This window comes from Manis pentadactyla, chromosome 3, assembly GCF_030020395.1.
Source record: "Manis pentadactyla isolate mManPen7 chromosome 3, mManPen7.hap1, whole genome shotgun sequence".
In the NCBI taxonomy this organism is placed as follows: Eukaryota; Metazoa; Chordata; class Mammalia; order Pholidota; family Manidae; genus Manis; species Manis pentadactyla.
Window position 1 is genome coordinate 210,746,981 of NC_080021.1, and position 17,800 is coordinate 210,764,780.

A 17,800-nucleotide genomic window follows, 5' to 3' on the forward strand; every position below is an offset into this window, starting at 1 on the left:
CTGTAAGGTAGGTAGCATTATTGTCCTGGCTTTACAGATGAGGAAACTAAGGTTCCTATGTGTTGATGACCTTGTACAATGTCGCAGGGCTAGTGGCAGAGCTAGGATATGAAACTAGGGAGTCTAGCTCCAAAGTCTGTGCTCTTAATTCACAGAAAACTGCTTCTGTTCTACATTAATCCAACAGTTACTGAAAATCCACTATATGTACATGCCATGCCCTCAAGCAATTTAAAATAGAGGAAGATCAAAATGCAAACAAGCAACTTCAACAAAAGGCATTATGAAAGAGGTGCTATAACAGAGGTACAAGTGTGTCAGCATATAAAGAAGGAGTCATTAATTCTGCCTGGGGCAAGAATCAGGCCTGCTTCCCAGACAGAGAGGCATCAGAGCAGCGCCTGGAAGGATAAGGCAGGAAGCTGTTAGTCATCCTCCCTGGGAGGCTGGTCAGGTGGTAACACTGGGTCAAGGAAACATAGCAGCTTCTTAGGCCATTCAAGCTCTACATAATGATGACTGGAGACTTGAGTAAGAAATGACAATTTAGTCAATAACTATGACTAAAGAAAAGTGGGTGGATATGGAAAACCTCACAAGTGGCCATAACTATTCCCTGCTGCCTCGATTCATTCACCATACTATCACCATTTACACTTAATTAAATTTTCACAACTCTTCTAGGATCTCTGTTGACCTCTTGGCTTCTGAAAGTCACAACAGGGTGTGCGCTCCACAAAGGTGAGATTTGGAGTCAACTAACATGCACTGACTTGAGTAGTATTTGCTCAGCACCGAGTTACATGCTTTCATATTTATGACCACTGAATCCTTCTGACAATCCTAAGGTAGGTATTAATACTAGGCCCATTTTTTTTACAAAAGAGGACAGATTCAGAAAAATCAGGTAAGTTGCTCAAGGACGTATGGCTGGGAAGGATTAAGTACATAGGTAGGAAATGAATGAAACCAGCCTGACTTTAAGGCTGGTGTTCTCTCCTAAAGCTCTGCCGTCCTTTTTCTTGGGAAAAGATAACCACCAGCAGGGCTGTCTGAATCATCTAGCTGGTAGATTGCAGAGCTACCAAGTTAGTAGAAGAGAAAAAATGTGAATTTACATAAGATCTATACCAACCCAACCGCAAGGCCTCTCACATCATATTACCTTGGGTCACCAAAGTCGCTTTCAGCCCACAGACACCAAAGGAATTTGAGTCCTTGTTCTTGCTGATTTAGCACATACTAGGTGTTAAAATTTCTTTAGTGAAATTCATGTAGATGTCTGACAATGTGGGTGCTATTTAGGGCTTTTCAGGTATACTAAGATGTCAGCGACATGAATATTACCCATTAGTATTTTTTGGCAGAGATTTGATGCATAAAAGTCATATAAAAAATAAGCTCTCAGTCCTATAATCTAAGGAAGATACAATTTATTTCACAAACTTATCACACTACTAAAATAATAAGCAAGATTCTCTGCCATGTTCTCAATGCAATGGCTAAAAAAGAAACATCATGTTTCTGGATCTATTTATTATACACACACCCAAAATTACACTGATTGTACTGCATCAGTATCCAACACTACTGGGAGAGTAAATAGATTATACTTAGCTCTGGCCTATTCTAGACTAGACAAAACAAAAATCAAAGTTCTCCCAAAGAGAAATTAGGGAACAATTTTTTAGTGGTAGTCTGTTCTCATGTCTTCTAAACAAGCTTAATCAGCCTCCATTATGCAGTCTCAAAATGAAAATGAGTCTAAATGATGCAAAATAACAATAATCAAAGAAAAATTATTGGTTTTGTCTTAGAGAATTATCTGTTTACCGTCTCTGAATCTGGCTGTGTATCAGTCATTTGGGGAACCTTAAAAAAGAGCTATTCTGTGGTTCTATGCTAGACTTCTTGAACTAGAATGTCTGGGAGTGGTGCTCAAGCACCTAAATTTTTTTTTTTCTTTGGAGAGGGCATCTCTCATGTTTATTGATCAAATGGTTGTTAACAACAACAAAATTCTGTATAGGGGACTCAATGCACAATCATTAATCAACCCCAAGCCTAATTCTCAACAGTCTCCAATCTTCTGAAGCACAATGAACAAGTTCTTACATGGTAAACAAGTTCTTACATAGTGAATAAGTTCTTACATGGTGAACAGTGCAGGGGCAGTCATCACAGAAACTTTCAGTTTTGATCACGCATCATGAACTATGAACAATCAAGTCAGATATGATTATCCATTTGATTTTTATACTTGATTTATATGTGAATCCCACATTTCTCCCGTATTTTTTTTTTTTTTTTTACTAAAATGCTGAAGTGGTAGGTAGATGCAAGATGAAGGTAGAAAACATAATTTAGAAGCACCTAAAATTTTAACAAGTTCTCTGGGTGATTCTAACACAACTAACCCATGGATCAGCATTTGGAAATCAGTAGCAATCTGAACCTTGTGTCTAGTTCAGAAGAGGTGCTCAATGCTTGTTGAAGCAATGGGAGAAAAAGTAGGAGAGGAAGGGAAAAACTAGTAGGGATGCCATGGCTGGTTGAAATCACAGCAATTTTTTTTTTACAGCAATTTTTAAAGTATCACAAATTAAACTGTTGATACTCTATATTTTACACAATCTCTATAATGTCTCAAGGTACTTCATTCTAGTTATAGTTCAATGCGGAACAGAGAAAACCAACTCACACATAATTAAATGAAGAACATAGTTCAAAAGGCAGTTAATTGTATTTACATTTAAAAACCAGGGAAAAACCACATAAATAAAACATACCAATCTTTTCTCCTACTTCCTGCCAATGGAAGTTCCTTTCATTTATTTTTAACAGCTTTTAATATTCTCTGAGCCACAATAAAATTTTATGTGATGGAGATTAGAGAGGCTATGCTATTTGAAAGTTTGGCTGCGGAGTCTGTACTTCATGCCACTTCATTACATTTTGTTAAGGATTTCCCTCTTCACCAGAAGGATTAGTTTTCTTCTCACTTCTTTGAATACTCTTCTTAGGTTGTTAGTGTGAACTAGGTTAATCTCTTCTTTTTTAACATATAAAAGATGAACAAACAAAATGTTTGATTTATTTTGTTTTTTAAATAGAATACTAAAATTTAATCTTAGAATTGTTTGGTAAGTTTCCAGTTACAAGGTCTTGGCTTCCCTTGAGCACAGTTTGAAATAAAATACTGCAGTTTGTTCCTACGGCTGGAACATGCAGAGTGGAGTGTGCAGGCAAAGAGGCTTGGCTCTAGTCCAGTATTTCAAACCTTCTTAAACTGCCACTCTCATCTCTGTTTCAAGGGCTGCAGATAAGCAAACAGGATTAGTTATTTCTAGTCCAGAGAGCTAGGAAAGCTTTAAAAAACACCATTGAGGTGTCCAAGCCATCACATAGGCTGGCATAGTCACAACTGGGTAGACTTCAGGAATGTGACAATGAGGCCAAATCTGAAAAACTATAGTCCACAAACTGACCCTTCTTAGTCACAAGACCAGGTGGTGCTGAGACAATGGATGCTGTTAGTGGGAGTGTGTAGGACAGATTGGGGCAACGTTGGGAAGGTACCCAGCCCTTCACACCAACCCTGAAGCATTACTAAGGGCCAGACCTGAGGGTGCTGGTAGGGAGACAGAAATATCACCTCCCACACTCCAGGCCACCAGTGTCCAAGACCTGTCAAGGCCCACATTCTCTGGGACTAATACTTACTTAGGAAGGAAAATACTAGTTTTTCCTTTCTTCCCTAAATGAGATACTATCAGAAAAGTAGTAATTCTTTTCATAGTTATGTGTACCACATAATTAGATGCAGAGCCTCAATTAATTAGCTAATGGTCTTGCCACTAAACTATGCTTCCTTCCTAAGAACTTGTTTTCACAACCATCCACTGAATAAAACAAATATACACTCCTTTCGAAAGTAAATATGCCTTTATCATCATGTGCTGGATATTCTTAGTTTCAAACCTTCTTGTACTCCTCCTAAATTATAAAAGGGTAGGTTAGGGTGAAGATACAAAGGGACTAGAAGGAACCACAGTACAGGAACTCTGCAACCACAGTTAGGGAGTTAGGGAAGACAAGGCTGTGCTTGTGGTAGTGGACGGGCACAGGAAAGGCTAGGAGTCAGTCAAGTCTAACAACACTCAGAATGGGCACAGTCTGAACACTGCTGACAGAAATGGGGCTTTGGCTAACAGAGGGAGGGTGTCCGTTAGAAATTCATGTATTAGCCTTCTGTTTCCCTGGTGCTGAGAGTGGTGCAGGAACATAAAAAGGGCTCACTAAATCTGAAATAAAAAGCTTAGATGAGCATTCAAAGGCAATGGTTAGGCTCAGGTTCTTTCTATGACCTCAGATCCAGGGTCAACAGAATTATACCATGAATAAGTTCTCTGGCCACAAGTATTAAGGGGAACTCACGACACATGAAGAGTCACCAAGGAGGCAGTATGAGAAGTAAGGAAGGGATTGACTTGGAGCCAAGGAAGTGGGTTTTAATCCCACCTCTGCTGATTATCTTGGACAAGGCACTTCAACTTTCTGAGCGCCAATGTTCTCACCTGCAAAAGGAGAATAAAACCAACTAGCTCCTAGGATTGCTGCAAGAATTTATGAAAAAATACATATGTGATTCACACAGTACCTGGCACATAGCAGGTGACTCAAAAGGGCTAATTTAAAAGAATTTTAAAGGGATGTGGGAGATAATTGGGGATTTCTGATATAAAGCATAGGTTATGAATCTAAATAAGGGTGTCCTATATGCTTAGTCTGTGCATGCTGCCAACACACCTCTCTGGTAGCCTTGGAGCTATGTACAAGCTGCATAAGAAGTTTCTTTCATTATTACACAATCAGGACTTATTTTTCACCCAGTTCCACCAGTCATCCTATCCACCCAATCTACTGAGTTGGTTCAGACTATCTTTTTGGCTCTTGAAAAGAATTTTCAAATTCCCTAAGTAGGATGGATATTCTTAACAATGTGTGCCTCTGGCTCTTGTGACAGTTCCCACACAAGGTTCCTGAAAATAGTTTGAGAGGTGGCACCCAATAAACGTAAGCTGGTCCCCAAGGCAAGCACTTTGAAGAGGCTGAGATTCATTTGCATGCGTATAATTCCTGGAGATTTCTCCTTTTCTAAAGCTAAAACCTCTCTTCCCCTGACACTGCATCATAAAGACCTAGGTGTATGTCACTCTCTCTCATCCAGGATGTGACCTTGGGCAAGTTACTCCATTTCTTAGTAGATGGGCTATTCTGTAAAATTGGGACAATATCCATCTTCTAGGACTGTTGTTGGAATTACATGATACAATCTTTATAAGGGTTTTAGTTTAGACCTACCTGTTCTCCCTAAGAGTTACCAAAAAACAACATGAATTAAACTCAGATAAGAAAATCTGGAAGAGAAATGGGGCCTTTGTGATAAAAGAAATCACCCTGAACTATTTACATTAGAGAACAAGATTTAGTTAAGCTATACCTATTTATCATTTATAAAGGAAAACAATCAATACACATTAACGGAGCAAAGAGAACAAAAACTTACGTTTTTCTTACACAGAGTATCACAACATTATTGACCAAGAAAGCTTGAAATGAATATTACCTGACTCTGAACTAAATATTGCTGGTTTTGTCTCTTATTGAAGAGCCATTTTTACAGAGGACAGCCCTCTGGAGTGTTTGACAGCTTTCAGTTGCTTGATGAGTCTGAGGAGCATTAAGCCAACATCTTACCAAGCAAAATAAAAAAAAAAATAGTTTGTCAAGGTATGACAGACCACATCTGGATGTGTCAAGAGACAGTCATCAGTAAACATAGCCTTTGCATTGCCCCTCTCATCAAAAAATCAACAAAAAACCCCTACTGAGGAAATAAAAGGCAACAATTAGAAAACTTTAAAATTATGAAATTAGAGAGATCCAAAGGTTTGGATAAAATGATGTTTGCTCAGCTACTTTGTCTCCAGAGGAACTGCACGTAACTATTCGGATGCTTCTGATCATATGTGAAACAAGGAGAACCCCTCTCCCCTGAAGAGGTTTCTACCATCAATCAGTAAAATTCAGAACTCAATTAAGAATCAACTGCTGGTCATAATGAAGTTTTTAAGTCAAAGTAATACATGTTTACAGCCTTAAAAACCAAACAAAAAGTACTACAGGCCTATACCGAAAAACAGCAATCTATCTCATGAGATTCCTTACCCTCAATTCACTGTAATCACACTCAACACAATTCGTATCCCCTTCTTTCTAAATAACTTTGCTTGATTTTAAATTCTAAACATTAATATTTGACTTCCTATTAGATGCTGTTAATTTAGGATAAACATATACATACACTATATACCAGAGCCCATTCTAAGAGCTTTGCAAATATTAACTCATTTTAATTTTACTTAATATGAGGTCATCAGTGACCTGAACAAAAGCTGTGTCAGTGGAGTAGGGGGAGAGGGAGGTAAATCCTAACAGAAGACTGAGGAGAGAATGAGAGGAGAGGAATCAGATAGTAAATAGAAATAAGTCTCTGGAGGAATTTTGATCTAAAAGGGAGAATAGAAATGGGAAAAAGGGGATGAAGGTCAAGTAAGTTTTGTTATAGTTTGAATTCTGGGAGAAACTACAGATGTCAGCAAGCTCCTAAGAATGTTCATAAATAGAGATGAAACAATGACACAGGAAAAGAGGAGCTTGATGCTGGAGGAATCTCCTTGAAGTAGCAAGAGGGAAACTGAAGTGTTCCCCTCTCAACAAGGCACTCCTTGGCCATCTGTCTAAAACTGTAATCCCTGCCACCCCACCCCCCCATCCACTCTCCTCCTCTGCTTCATTTCACTCCTCACTACTTACTATTAGCTACTGTACTATATATACATAATTCCCTTGTCTATTGAAGGTCTACCTTACTAGAATGGAAGTTTCATGAGGACAGGGATTTTCGCCTGTTCTGTTCACTGCTGTATCCTCAGTGCCTACAAGAGTACCATGAAAAATATTCGTTGAATGAAGTCAGGCGGACAAGTGGAGTGGTTGGCCCTAGAGAGGATAGACAGTTCATCAACAATAGAGAAGGAAGAGTAGAGCTATCAGGAGGGTGACAGGTGTGGCAGGCACTTGTGCTATTCTCTTTTAGGGCTGCCATTAGAGAGTGTAGAATTTCAGGTTAGAAATCATTTTCCCTTAGAAGTCCAAACTGCTTCACTGTCTTCTGGGTTCTAGAATTGCCAATGTAAAATCTCATGCAATTTTGATTCTTAAACTTTGTACAAGAACTACTTTGTCTCTATCCCTCTATTGTAAAATTTCATAATAAAGGGGCTTTGTAACTTCTTTTTAACTTTTTGAAAATTCTGAAATTTATATATACATATATAAGTATGTATATCATTTAAGAAACTTTTAAAGGAAAAACCCAGCACCTAATCAGTGTTTGGCAAACCACAGCCTGAAGGCCAAGTCTGGTCTGCCTTCTATTTTTGCACATAAAGTTTTGTTGGAATGCAGCCACACCCACCAGTTTACTGACTGTAATCTACAAGGTCTGAGTTCAGTAGCTGCAACAAAGACCATATGGCCTACAAAACCCCATTTACTATTGGACCCTTTACAGAAAAGTGTGCTGATCCTTAACTTACCTCAGAAGAGAAAACAATGCTTTTGATGTCTTGCTATGCCTTATTCCCTTTGAGGAAACTGCTACCTAAATTTTGCGTTAATGATTTTTTTCCCTTTAGTTTGCATATATCCCTAAATAATATACCATTTAGTTTTTCCTACTTGAAACTTTATATGAATGAAGTCATACGGTATATTCTTCTGTAGCTTCTTTTATTCAAAATTCTGTTAGAGATCTAATCATGTTGATGGTATAGGTCATTTTCACTGATACATTCCATTTGTTATCATTCCACAATTTTACCGTTCTCTGTTGATGATTACATGGGCTCTTTCCAGGTTTAAAAAACAAAAATCAAACAATGCTGCTATGACAATGCTTGCACATATATCCTACTATACATGCTATACACATAATTACGCTCAGGAATTTGTCAAGTGCAGGGCATATGCAAATAGTTTTGTACTACATACTCTTCAAAAGCAGTACATGAAAGTCTCCCAAAACATCTCCAGTGTAACATCTGACTTTATCAGACATCTACTGCTTTAATCACTATAATTTTAATTTGCTTTTCTATGATTAATGTGATTGATCTTCTTTCCATATATTTATTAGTCATTTGCATTTGTTCTATGAAATTCCTGTTTGTGCTTTTTACCAATGTTTCTACTGATAGATTTGTCTTCTTCTTAACTGTAGTAGTACTTTATACATAGTTCTGATATTAATCCTCTGTCAGTTTTATACATCTCAAATATCTCAACCCCAGCTTGTGATTTGTCTTTTCATTCTCCCTATGGTATCTTTTAACAAACACATATTCACAATTTTAATCTTTTCCTTTATATAACGTTTATATTGGATTACTTATTTAAATCCATCTCTACTCCAAGATCATAGAGTTATTCTATTTGGTCTTCTGAAGGTTTTTAAATTTTGCCTTTCATATTTAAGTCCTTGATCCATTTGGAATTCAGTTTGTATGTGGTGTAAGATAGAAACTATCTTCCATTTCTTTCCCACATGGATAATCAATTACTGAAAAGCCCACCCACTCCCCCAGATTGTACAATGCCATCTCTACTGTATACAAAGAACTCATTCATATACAATCTGTTTCTGCAATCTCTATTCTGTTCTCTCAGTCTATTTGTGTGTCCCTGTACCATCACTAATGTCTTAATTACTATAGTTCCATAAAAAGTTTTGCTACCTGGTAAAGCAAGCCTCCACAATTCCTTTTTTTGGTATCGTTAATGCACAATTATGTGAGCAACATTCTGCTTACTAGACTCCCCCCTACTATCAAGTCGCTCCCACATACCCCATTACAGTCACTGTCCATCAGTGTAGTAAGATGCTATAGAATCATTACTTATCTTCTCTGTATATACTGCCTTTCCTGTGTCCCCCTTGCTACATTATGTGTGCTAATCGTAATACCCATTTTTCCCCTTATCCCTCCCTTCCCACCCATCCTCCCCAGTCCCTTTCCCTTTGGTAACTGTTAGTCCATTCTTGGGTTCTGTGATTCTGCTGCTGTTTTGTTCCTTCAGTTTTTCTTTGCAATTACACTCCACATATGAGTGAAATCATTTGGCACTTGTCTTTCTCTGCCTGGCTTATTTCACTGAGCATAATACCCTCTAGCTCCATCCATGTTGTTGCAAATGGTAGGATTTCTTTTCTTCTTATGGCTGAATAATATTCCATTGTGTATATGTACTACATCTTCTTTATTCATTCATCTACTGATGGACACTTAGGTTGCTTTCATTTCTTGGCTATTGTAAATAGTGCTGCGATAAACATAGGGGTGCATATGTCTTTTTCAAACTGGGCTCCTGCATTCTTAGGATAAATTCCTAGGAGTGGAATTCCTGGGTCAAATGGTATTTCTATTTTGAGTTTTTTGAGGAACCTCCATACTGCTTTCCACAATGGATGAATTACTTTACATTCCCACCAGCAGTGTAGGAGGGTTCCCCTTTCTCCACATCCTTGCCAACATTTGTTGTTGTTTGTCTTTTGGAATTTGGCCATCCTAACTGGTGAGAGGTGATATCTCATTGTGGTTTTAATTTACATTTCTCTGATGATTAGCAATGTGGAGCATTGTTTCATGTGCCTGTTGGCCACCTGAATTTCTTTGTTGGAGAAGTGTCTGTTCAGCTCCTCTATCCATTTTTTAATTGGCTTATTTGCTTTTTGTTTGTTGAGGTGTGTGAGCTCTTTATTTAATTTGGATGTCAACCCCATATCAGATATGTCATTTATGAATATATTCTCCCATACTGTACGATGTCTTTTTGTTCTACTGATGGTGTCCTTTGCTGTACAGAAGCTTTTTAGTTTGATATAGTCCTACTTGTTCATTTTTGCTTTTGTTTCCCTTACCCAGGGAGATATGTTCATGAAGAAGTTGCTCATGTTTATGTCCAAGAGATTTTTGCCTATATTGTTTTCTAAGAGTTTTATGGTTTCATGACTTACATTCAGATCTTTGATCCACTTTGAATTTAATTTTGCATATGGGGTTAGACAGTGATCCAGTTTCATTCTCTTACATGTAGCTGTCCAGTTTTGCCAACACCAGCTGTTGAAGAGGCTGTCATTTCCCCATTGTATATCCATGGCTCCTTTATTGTATATTAATTGACCATATATGCTTGGGTTTATATCTGGGCTCTCTATTCTGTTCCACTGGTCTATGGGTGTCTGCTCTTGTGCCAGTACCAAATGATTTGTCTTTATTACTGTGGCTTTGTAGTAGAGCCTGAAGTCAGTAAGTGAAATTCCCCCCAGCTTTATTCTTCCTTCTCAGGATTGCTTTGGCTATTCAGGGTCTTTTTTCATTCCATATGAATTTTAGAACTATTTGTTCCAGTTTGTTGAAGAATGCTGTCAGTATTTTAATAGGGATTGCATTGAATCTGTATATAGCTTTAGGCAGGATGACCATTTTAACAATATTAACTCTTCCTATCCATGAGCACAGGATGTGTTTCCAATTACTGGTATCTTCTTTAGTTTCTCTCATGAGTGTCTTGTAGGTTTCAGAGTATAGGTCTTTGATTTGCTTGGTTAGGTTTATTACTAGGTTATTTTATTTTATTTTTTGATGGAATTGTGAATGTAATTGTTTTACTGATTTCTCTTTCTGTGAGGTCATCATTGGTGTATAGGAATGCAACATATTTCTGTGTATTAATTTTGTATCCCACAACTTTGCCAAATTCAGATACTAGATCTTTATCTAGTGGATTCTTTAGAGTTTTTTATGTACGACATCATGTCATCTGCAAACAGGGACAGTTTGACTTCTTCCTTGTCAATCGGGTTGCCTCTTATTTCTTTATGTTGTCTGATTGCCATGTCTAGGACCTCCAGTACTATATTGAATAGAAGTGGGGAGAGTGGGCATCCTTGTCTTGTTCCCTATCTTAAAGGAAAAGCTTTCAGCTTCTTACTGTTAAGTATAATGTTGGCTGTGGGTTTGTCATATATGGCCTTTATTATGTTGAGGTACTTGCCCTCTGTACCCATTTTGTTGAGAGTTTTTATCATGAATGGATGTTGAATTTTGTTTAATGCTTTTTCAGCATCTATGGAGATGATCATGTGGTTTTTGTCCTTCTTTTTTTTTGATGTAGTGGATGATGTTGATGGATTTTTGAATGTTGCACCATCCTTGCATCCCTGGGATGAATCCCATTTGATCATGATGGATGATCTTTTTTATGTATTTTTGCATTCGTTTTGCTAATATTTTGTTGAGTATTTTTGCATCTATGTTCATGAGGGATATTGGTCTTTAATTTTCTTTTTTTGTGGTGTCTTTGCCTGGTTTTGGTATTAGAGTGATGCTGGCCTCGTAGAATGAGTTTGGGAGTATTCCCTCCTCTTCTTCTTTTTGGAAAACTTTAAGGAGGGTGCGTATTAAGTCTTCACTAAATGTCTGATATAATTCCTCAGTGAAACCATCTGGTCCAGGAGTTTTGTTCTTAGGTAGTTTTTCGATTACCAATTCAATTTCTTTGCTGGTAATCGGTCTATTCAGATTGTCTGTTTCTTCCTGGGTTAGCCTTGGAAGGTTGTCTTTTTCTAGAGAGTTGTCCATTTCTTCTCGGTTATTCAGTTTGTTACCATATAATTTTTCATAGTATTCTCTCATAATTCCTTGTATTTCTGTGGTGTCCATAGTGATTTTCCCTTTCTCATTTCTGATTCTGTTTATGTGTGCAGACTCTCTTTTTTTCTTGGTAAGTCTGGCTAGGGGTTTATCTATTTTGTTTATTTTCTCAAAGAATCGGCTCCTGCTTTCATTGATTCTTTCTATTGTTTTATTCTTCCCAATTTTATTTATTTCTGCTTTCTTCTTTATTATGTCCCTCCTTCTACTGACTTTGGGCCTCATTTGTTCTTCCTTTTCTAGTTTCATTAATTGTGAGTTTAGATTGTTCATTTGGGATTTTTCTTCTTTCCTGAATTAGGCCTGTATTGCAATATACTTCCCTCTTAGTATGCCCTTTGCTGCATCCCACAGATTTTGTGTTGTTGTTTTATTGTTGTCATCTGCCTCCATATATTGCTTGATCTCTGTTTTTATTTGGTCATTGATCCATTGATTATTTAGGAGCATGTTATTAAGCCTCCATGTGTTTGTGGGTTTTTTCATTTTCTTTGTGTAATTTATTTCTAGTTTCATACCTTTGAGATCTGAGAAGCTGGTAGGTACAATTTCAGTCTTCTTGAATTTACTGAGGTTCTTTTTGTGGCCTAGTATATGATTTATTCTTGAAAATGTTCCATGTGCACTTGAGAAGAATGTGTATCCTGCTGCTTTTGGGTGGAGTGTTCTGTAGATGTCTGTTAAGTCCTTCTATTCTAATCTGTTGTTCAATGCCTCTGTCTCTATTTATTTTCTGTCTGGTTGATTTGTCTGTTGGAGTGAGTGGTGTGGTGAAGTCTCCTAAAATGAATGAATTGCATTCTGTTTCCCCCTTTAGTTCTGTTAGTAGTTGTTTCACATATGTAGGTGATCCCGTGTTGGGTGCATATATATTTATAATAGTTATATCCTCTTGTTGGACTGAGCCCTTTATCATTATGTAGTGTCCTTCTTTGTCTCTTGTTATTTTCTTTGTTTTGAAGTCTGTTTTGTCTGATACAAGTACTGCAACTCCTGCTTTTTTCTCCCTGTTAGTTGCATGAAATATCTTTTTCCATCCCTTTACTTTCAGTCTATGTATGTCTTTGGGTTTGAGGTGAGTCTCTTGTAGGCAGTATATAGATGGGTCTTGTTTTTTAATCCATTCAGTGACTCTATGTCTTTTGATTGGTGCATTCAGGCCATTTACATTTAGGGTGATTATTGATAGGTATGTACTTATTGCCATTGCAGGCTTTGGATTTGTGGTTACCAAAGATTCAAGGGTAATTCCTTTACTATCTAACAGTCTAATTTAACTCACTTGTATGCTATTACAAACACAACCTAAAGGTTATTTTTTTCCCTCCTTTTTCTTCCTCCTCCATTCTTTGTATGTTATGAATTATATTCTGTACTCTTTGTTTATCCCTTGGGTGACATCTATTTAGACTTAGGAATTCTTCCATCTATAGTTGTCCCTCTAAAATGCACTGTAGAGGTGGTTTGTGGAAGGTAAATTCTCTCAGCTTTTGCTTATCTGAAAATTGTTTAATCCCGCCTTCAAATTTAAATGATAACCTTGCTGGGTAGAGTATTCTTGGTTCCAGGCCCTTCTGCTTCATGGCATTAAATACATCATGCCACTCCTTTCTGGCCTATAAGGTTTCTGTTGAGAAGTCTGATGATAGCCTGACAGGTTTTCCTTTGCATGTGATTTTTTTCTCTCTCTAGCTGCTTTTAAAAGTCTGTCTTTATCCTTGATCTTTACCACTTTAATTATTATATGTCTTGATGTTGTCTTCCTTGGTCTCCTTGTGTGGGAGATCTATGCACCTCCATGCACAATTCATTCTTTTTCTTCAAGTATGTCTTGACACTTCCTTGGCTTTTCTGTATTAATTTTAGAATTAGTTTGCCAATTACTAAGTAAAATTCTACTGGGGTTTTGAATGAAACTGTATGCAATCTAAAGATCACTTTGGATATGACACCCTCAATACATTGTCTTCCTAATTTATAAACATGGTCGTGCTTTTTCTCTGTCTGCTGGTGACCAAATTTCCCCTTTCAGATTGTTATTGTGGTAAGTTAAATTAATAGATTTTCTATTATTATCAATTTTACATTTCTGGAATAAATCAAACTTATTATGAATGATATATTTTATACATTTACTACTATTTTCTTTAAGACTTTAACAGCTGTGTTAATGAGATTGGTTGATAGTGTCTGTTCTTTCTGGTAGTGACCCCTTGTGTGGTTGAATGTCAAGATTATTCAAGTGTCATGAGAAAACCTGGGGTTATATTCCCTCTTTTTTCTAGATTCTTAAGGAGTTTGTCTCAGACTGAAATTATTTCTTCCTTGATGGATGGTATGAGGGATGATAGATGGATAAATATGTGTGAAAGTCAACATAGTAAAATGTTAATGGCAGAATGTAGGTGGGTTTATTTGGAAGATCACAGTAAAATGACTTCAACTTTCTATATTTGAAAATTTTCATAATAGAATATTGAGAAAAATATAAGCCCCTAAACTTAGCAATTTAAAAAACTAAGATAAAAAGAATGTGAAAAACATTTGTTATACATATTGTAAAAGTTACTAGCATGTAAGAAGAGCTCATTCCAATTTATTTTCAAAAAATCAAGAACCCTATAAAATATCACAAAAAAGACATTAACACAATACAAATGGGAAATGGCCCATGGAAAATATTCAGTTACTTCTAACCAGAGGAATTAAAAATAAAGCAAACCTGCGACACCATTTTATGCATTCACTATCACCAAGCACAGCCTGTCTGGGAAGCAATCTGGCCATCCATAAGTCATAGAGCTTATCAATTCCTTTGACCTGGTGGTCCCACTCCATAGAATATGAACTGTATCAGTCAAAAGCAGCCAAAAGATGTTCACTGCAGTATTATCTACTCAAGGATTCAACTATGAACCAACCTAAATGGCCTTCAAAAGAAGAAAGATCTAATAAATGATGCACATCAGTTTAAAGGAATGATATGTATATATATGTAAAAAATGACAACAATGGAAGCTTATAAGGAAATATGTGAGGAGTACATAACACACAATCAGCTGGAAAATTATAAGGATAAAATGAAATATGCATTGGCATTGTAAAGGAATATGAAAAATTAATGAAAATGACATGTAACTATCTGAGGAGATCATGACTGATTTATTTTTTCTTAATGTGTATTTATTGATTGCCAGTTATTTTTTTTTATTTTGTTATCATTAATCTACAGTTACATGAAGAACATTATGTTTACTAGGCTCCCCCCTTCACCAAGTCCCCCACACATACCCCGTGACCGATTTCTTTTTCTTTAATCTTTACATCTTCTTTTATCTTTTTGATAGATCTTTCCATATAAAATAAGATAATTAAAAAACCCATCTCAATCAAGACTGTCTACTCACAGTGCTGAGTTTGCTGCAAATGATGAGTATCCGGCGTTCGTAGAGCATACTGGCATACAGATGTAACATGTTGTTTACATCCACAGCCACAAAATATTCTGTCAGATTTCTCTAGGAGAAAGAAGAAGAGGAGGTTTGTGGCTTACTTTATTTGTTCTCATTACAAGCAGTATCTAATAAAAGCAAAATAACACAAAATAATCATAAAGTATACTCTCCTTTTCCCCTGTTCTATTCTTTCTACCTGGGAATCCAAATCCCACTCATGTATAAAATCATGAAATGTAAAATTGGTAGCAACCTCAGGGATGAAGCCCCTCTGTGTGGTGATTGGAGTTTACAACGTGAGATGAGATAATTTACAGCGCTGTGCTGCTTTTCACATCAGTTCTAAAAGGTGAGCAGGACAGGAAGTCCACAACCTTACAAATGAGGAAACCAAGGCACAGAAAGATATGCTAAGATCAAAAGGACTGCAGCTCAGATCTTCTGGTCCCACATTCTAGAACTCTCACAATGCACCAAGACATCCATCTAAGCAGAAGAAAACACGCAGAGACCAAAATGCTTCTAGTCCAGGGCCTGTTTCTATCCAACTGATGCCACTCACAAAGGCCATGCGTGCTCTTCTGCTATCAACAGCACTGTTGTCCCCTTTCTCCACAGTTTACATTCTCTAAAATGACTCGGCTGGAATTAAAGCAATTTCAAGGATTTACAATTCCCAGGTATTTCACTCAAAAGGAAAAAGAAATCGAAGACAAGCAGCATCAAGTTATGACAAAGCAGTGTTTTAACTAGCTTTTGTTAGTAGCCTGGGTTTCTTTCTGTTAATTAGTACTATGGATGGGTACTCTTCAGATTTCAGAAAAAATGTAATGTGTTTCATTTCTGCAACCCTTTCTATACCCGCCTGACTTTAATAATATACATGAATATGCTAATTTCTTCAGTGTTGCAGGTTTTCAATGCCACACAATATAACCCTCAAAAAATGATGGGGATGAGAGGGAAAGAATACTGTTGCCAGGGGTTGCAGTGTATAATGTATAATGGTGAAAGATCTATAACCCATACATTCAAGTAACCAGGTGCGAAACAGCATAAAGTGCTTTTTCAACAAAATTACGGGTTGGGAAAAAGAGTGGGCATGTACCTTGTGATTTATTTTTGTTTGAATGGAATACCAGGTTAACCACCAACTTTTATAAATAAAGAGTACATTAATAGCTCCATAGACTGACTACCTACCAAATACCAGGCACTGTACCTGGTACTTTGTATGTACAATCTTAGGCAATCTTTGTAAAAAGCCAACTCTTTCCAATATACAGATAAGGTAAGCCTGGGAGAGATTCAGTAACTGTTGAAGTCAGAGTCTAGACTCGGATCCAACTCCGTAGCCCACACATTTCCCTTACGTTACACTGCCTCACTTAAAAACCTTTAGACATTTACAACTTGCAAAGCTTTACATATATTACTTCACTTAATCTTAAAACCTTTCCTTGAGCAGGCATTATCATCCCTACAGACAGATAAGAAAACAGAGGCCCAGAGAAAGTGAAGCATTTTGACCATGGTTATATAGTAAGTGGATAAGGCATTATTTAGTCTTGGGTGGGTTTTTCTCTAAATCTGTGTTTTGCTTTTTTTTTAAGTAACACTAAAAATAGCAGATAAAAGTTGTATTTGGAAAAAGAAAGCACAGCATGGGAACAAAGCAGATCAAAGTATGTCTTTAAAAAGTGTTTCTGTTAAAAATTGTTGTCCATTTACTGAGTAATCCTTATATGCTACACACTAAGTAATTTACCTGTGCTCTCTCTAATATTCTCAACAACCCTGTAAAAGGCATTACCATCTCCATTTTAGGGGTGAGAAAACTGAGGCTCAGGGAGGTTAAGTAGTCTTCCAAAAACCAGGTCTCCTAAATCCAAAACTCTTGCTCTAACCACATACCAACTTGCCTCTTAACAAACTTGAAAAACAAAACAAAATGAACAGAAAAGCAGTCTGTATTAATCAACAGAAGTCCTTCTTGCCTGGTGGACTGAGGAGTGCTGAGTTAATGATGTCACGGTAGGGTTTGTTCTGAAGGCAGTGACATGGCAGAGCTGTTCTCGAAAATAAAAATACAAGGCCCTCAGCTGAGCATTTCAGTAAAATGCTTAACTGCTGATGAATTACATAAATTTTTCTTTTAGGAGAGGATGGAAGTAAAAAGAAAATAGAAATGAGGAGCTTAAAGAAGGCCAGAAAGCCCATTAGCACTTTTGACAGATCCAAAGATAACTCTGAAGCCACCAAAACGTGGCCTCAAGAGTCTGCCAAGAAGCTTCACGCTGGGTAGAAATATGTTACACAGCTTGCCGTCCAAATAAGGAGACACAGCGTCAGAGACAAATCCTGCACCTTATTTTGGTGGGAGAAAAAAGTCACAGGGGTACTGATGTGGATGGGGAAGGGGACATTTCTGGAATAAAAACACCACTTGGTTGAGGCATATCCCCCAGGCCCAATTAGGTTCTGACGGATTCAGGTGCTTGTTCC

At 37.2% G+C, this 17,800-nt stretch overlaps 1 protein-coding gene across 10 annotated transcripts in view; it reads right to left on the bottom strand.

Moving 5' to 3' along the window:
• The window catches only part of DENND1A (DENN domain containing 1A), a 553,926-nt gene that overhangs the window by 220,898 nt on the left and 315,228 nt on the right, over positions 1 to 17,800 (bottom strand). For all 10 annotated transcript variants that reach the window (XM_036913988.2, XM_036913990.2, XM_036913985.2 and 7 more), the window contains one exon: positions 15,248 to 15,358. In XM_036913988.2, coding sequence (XP_036769883.2) covers positions 15,248 to 15,358 — 111 coding nt within the window. The remainder of the gene's footprint in view (positions 1 to 15,247; positions 15,359 to 17,800) is intronic.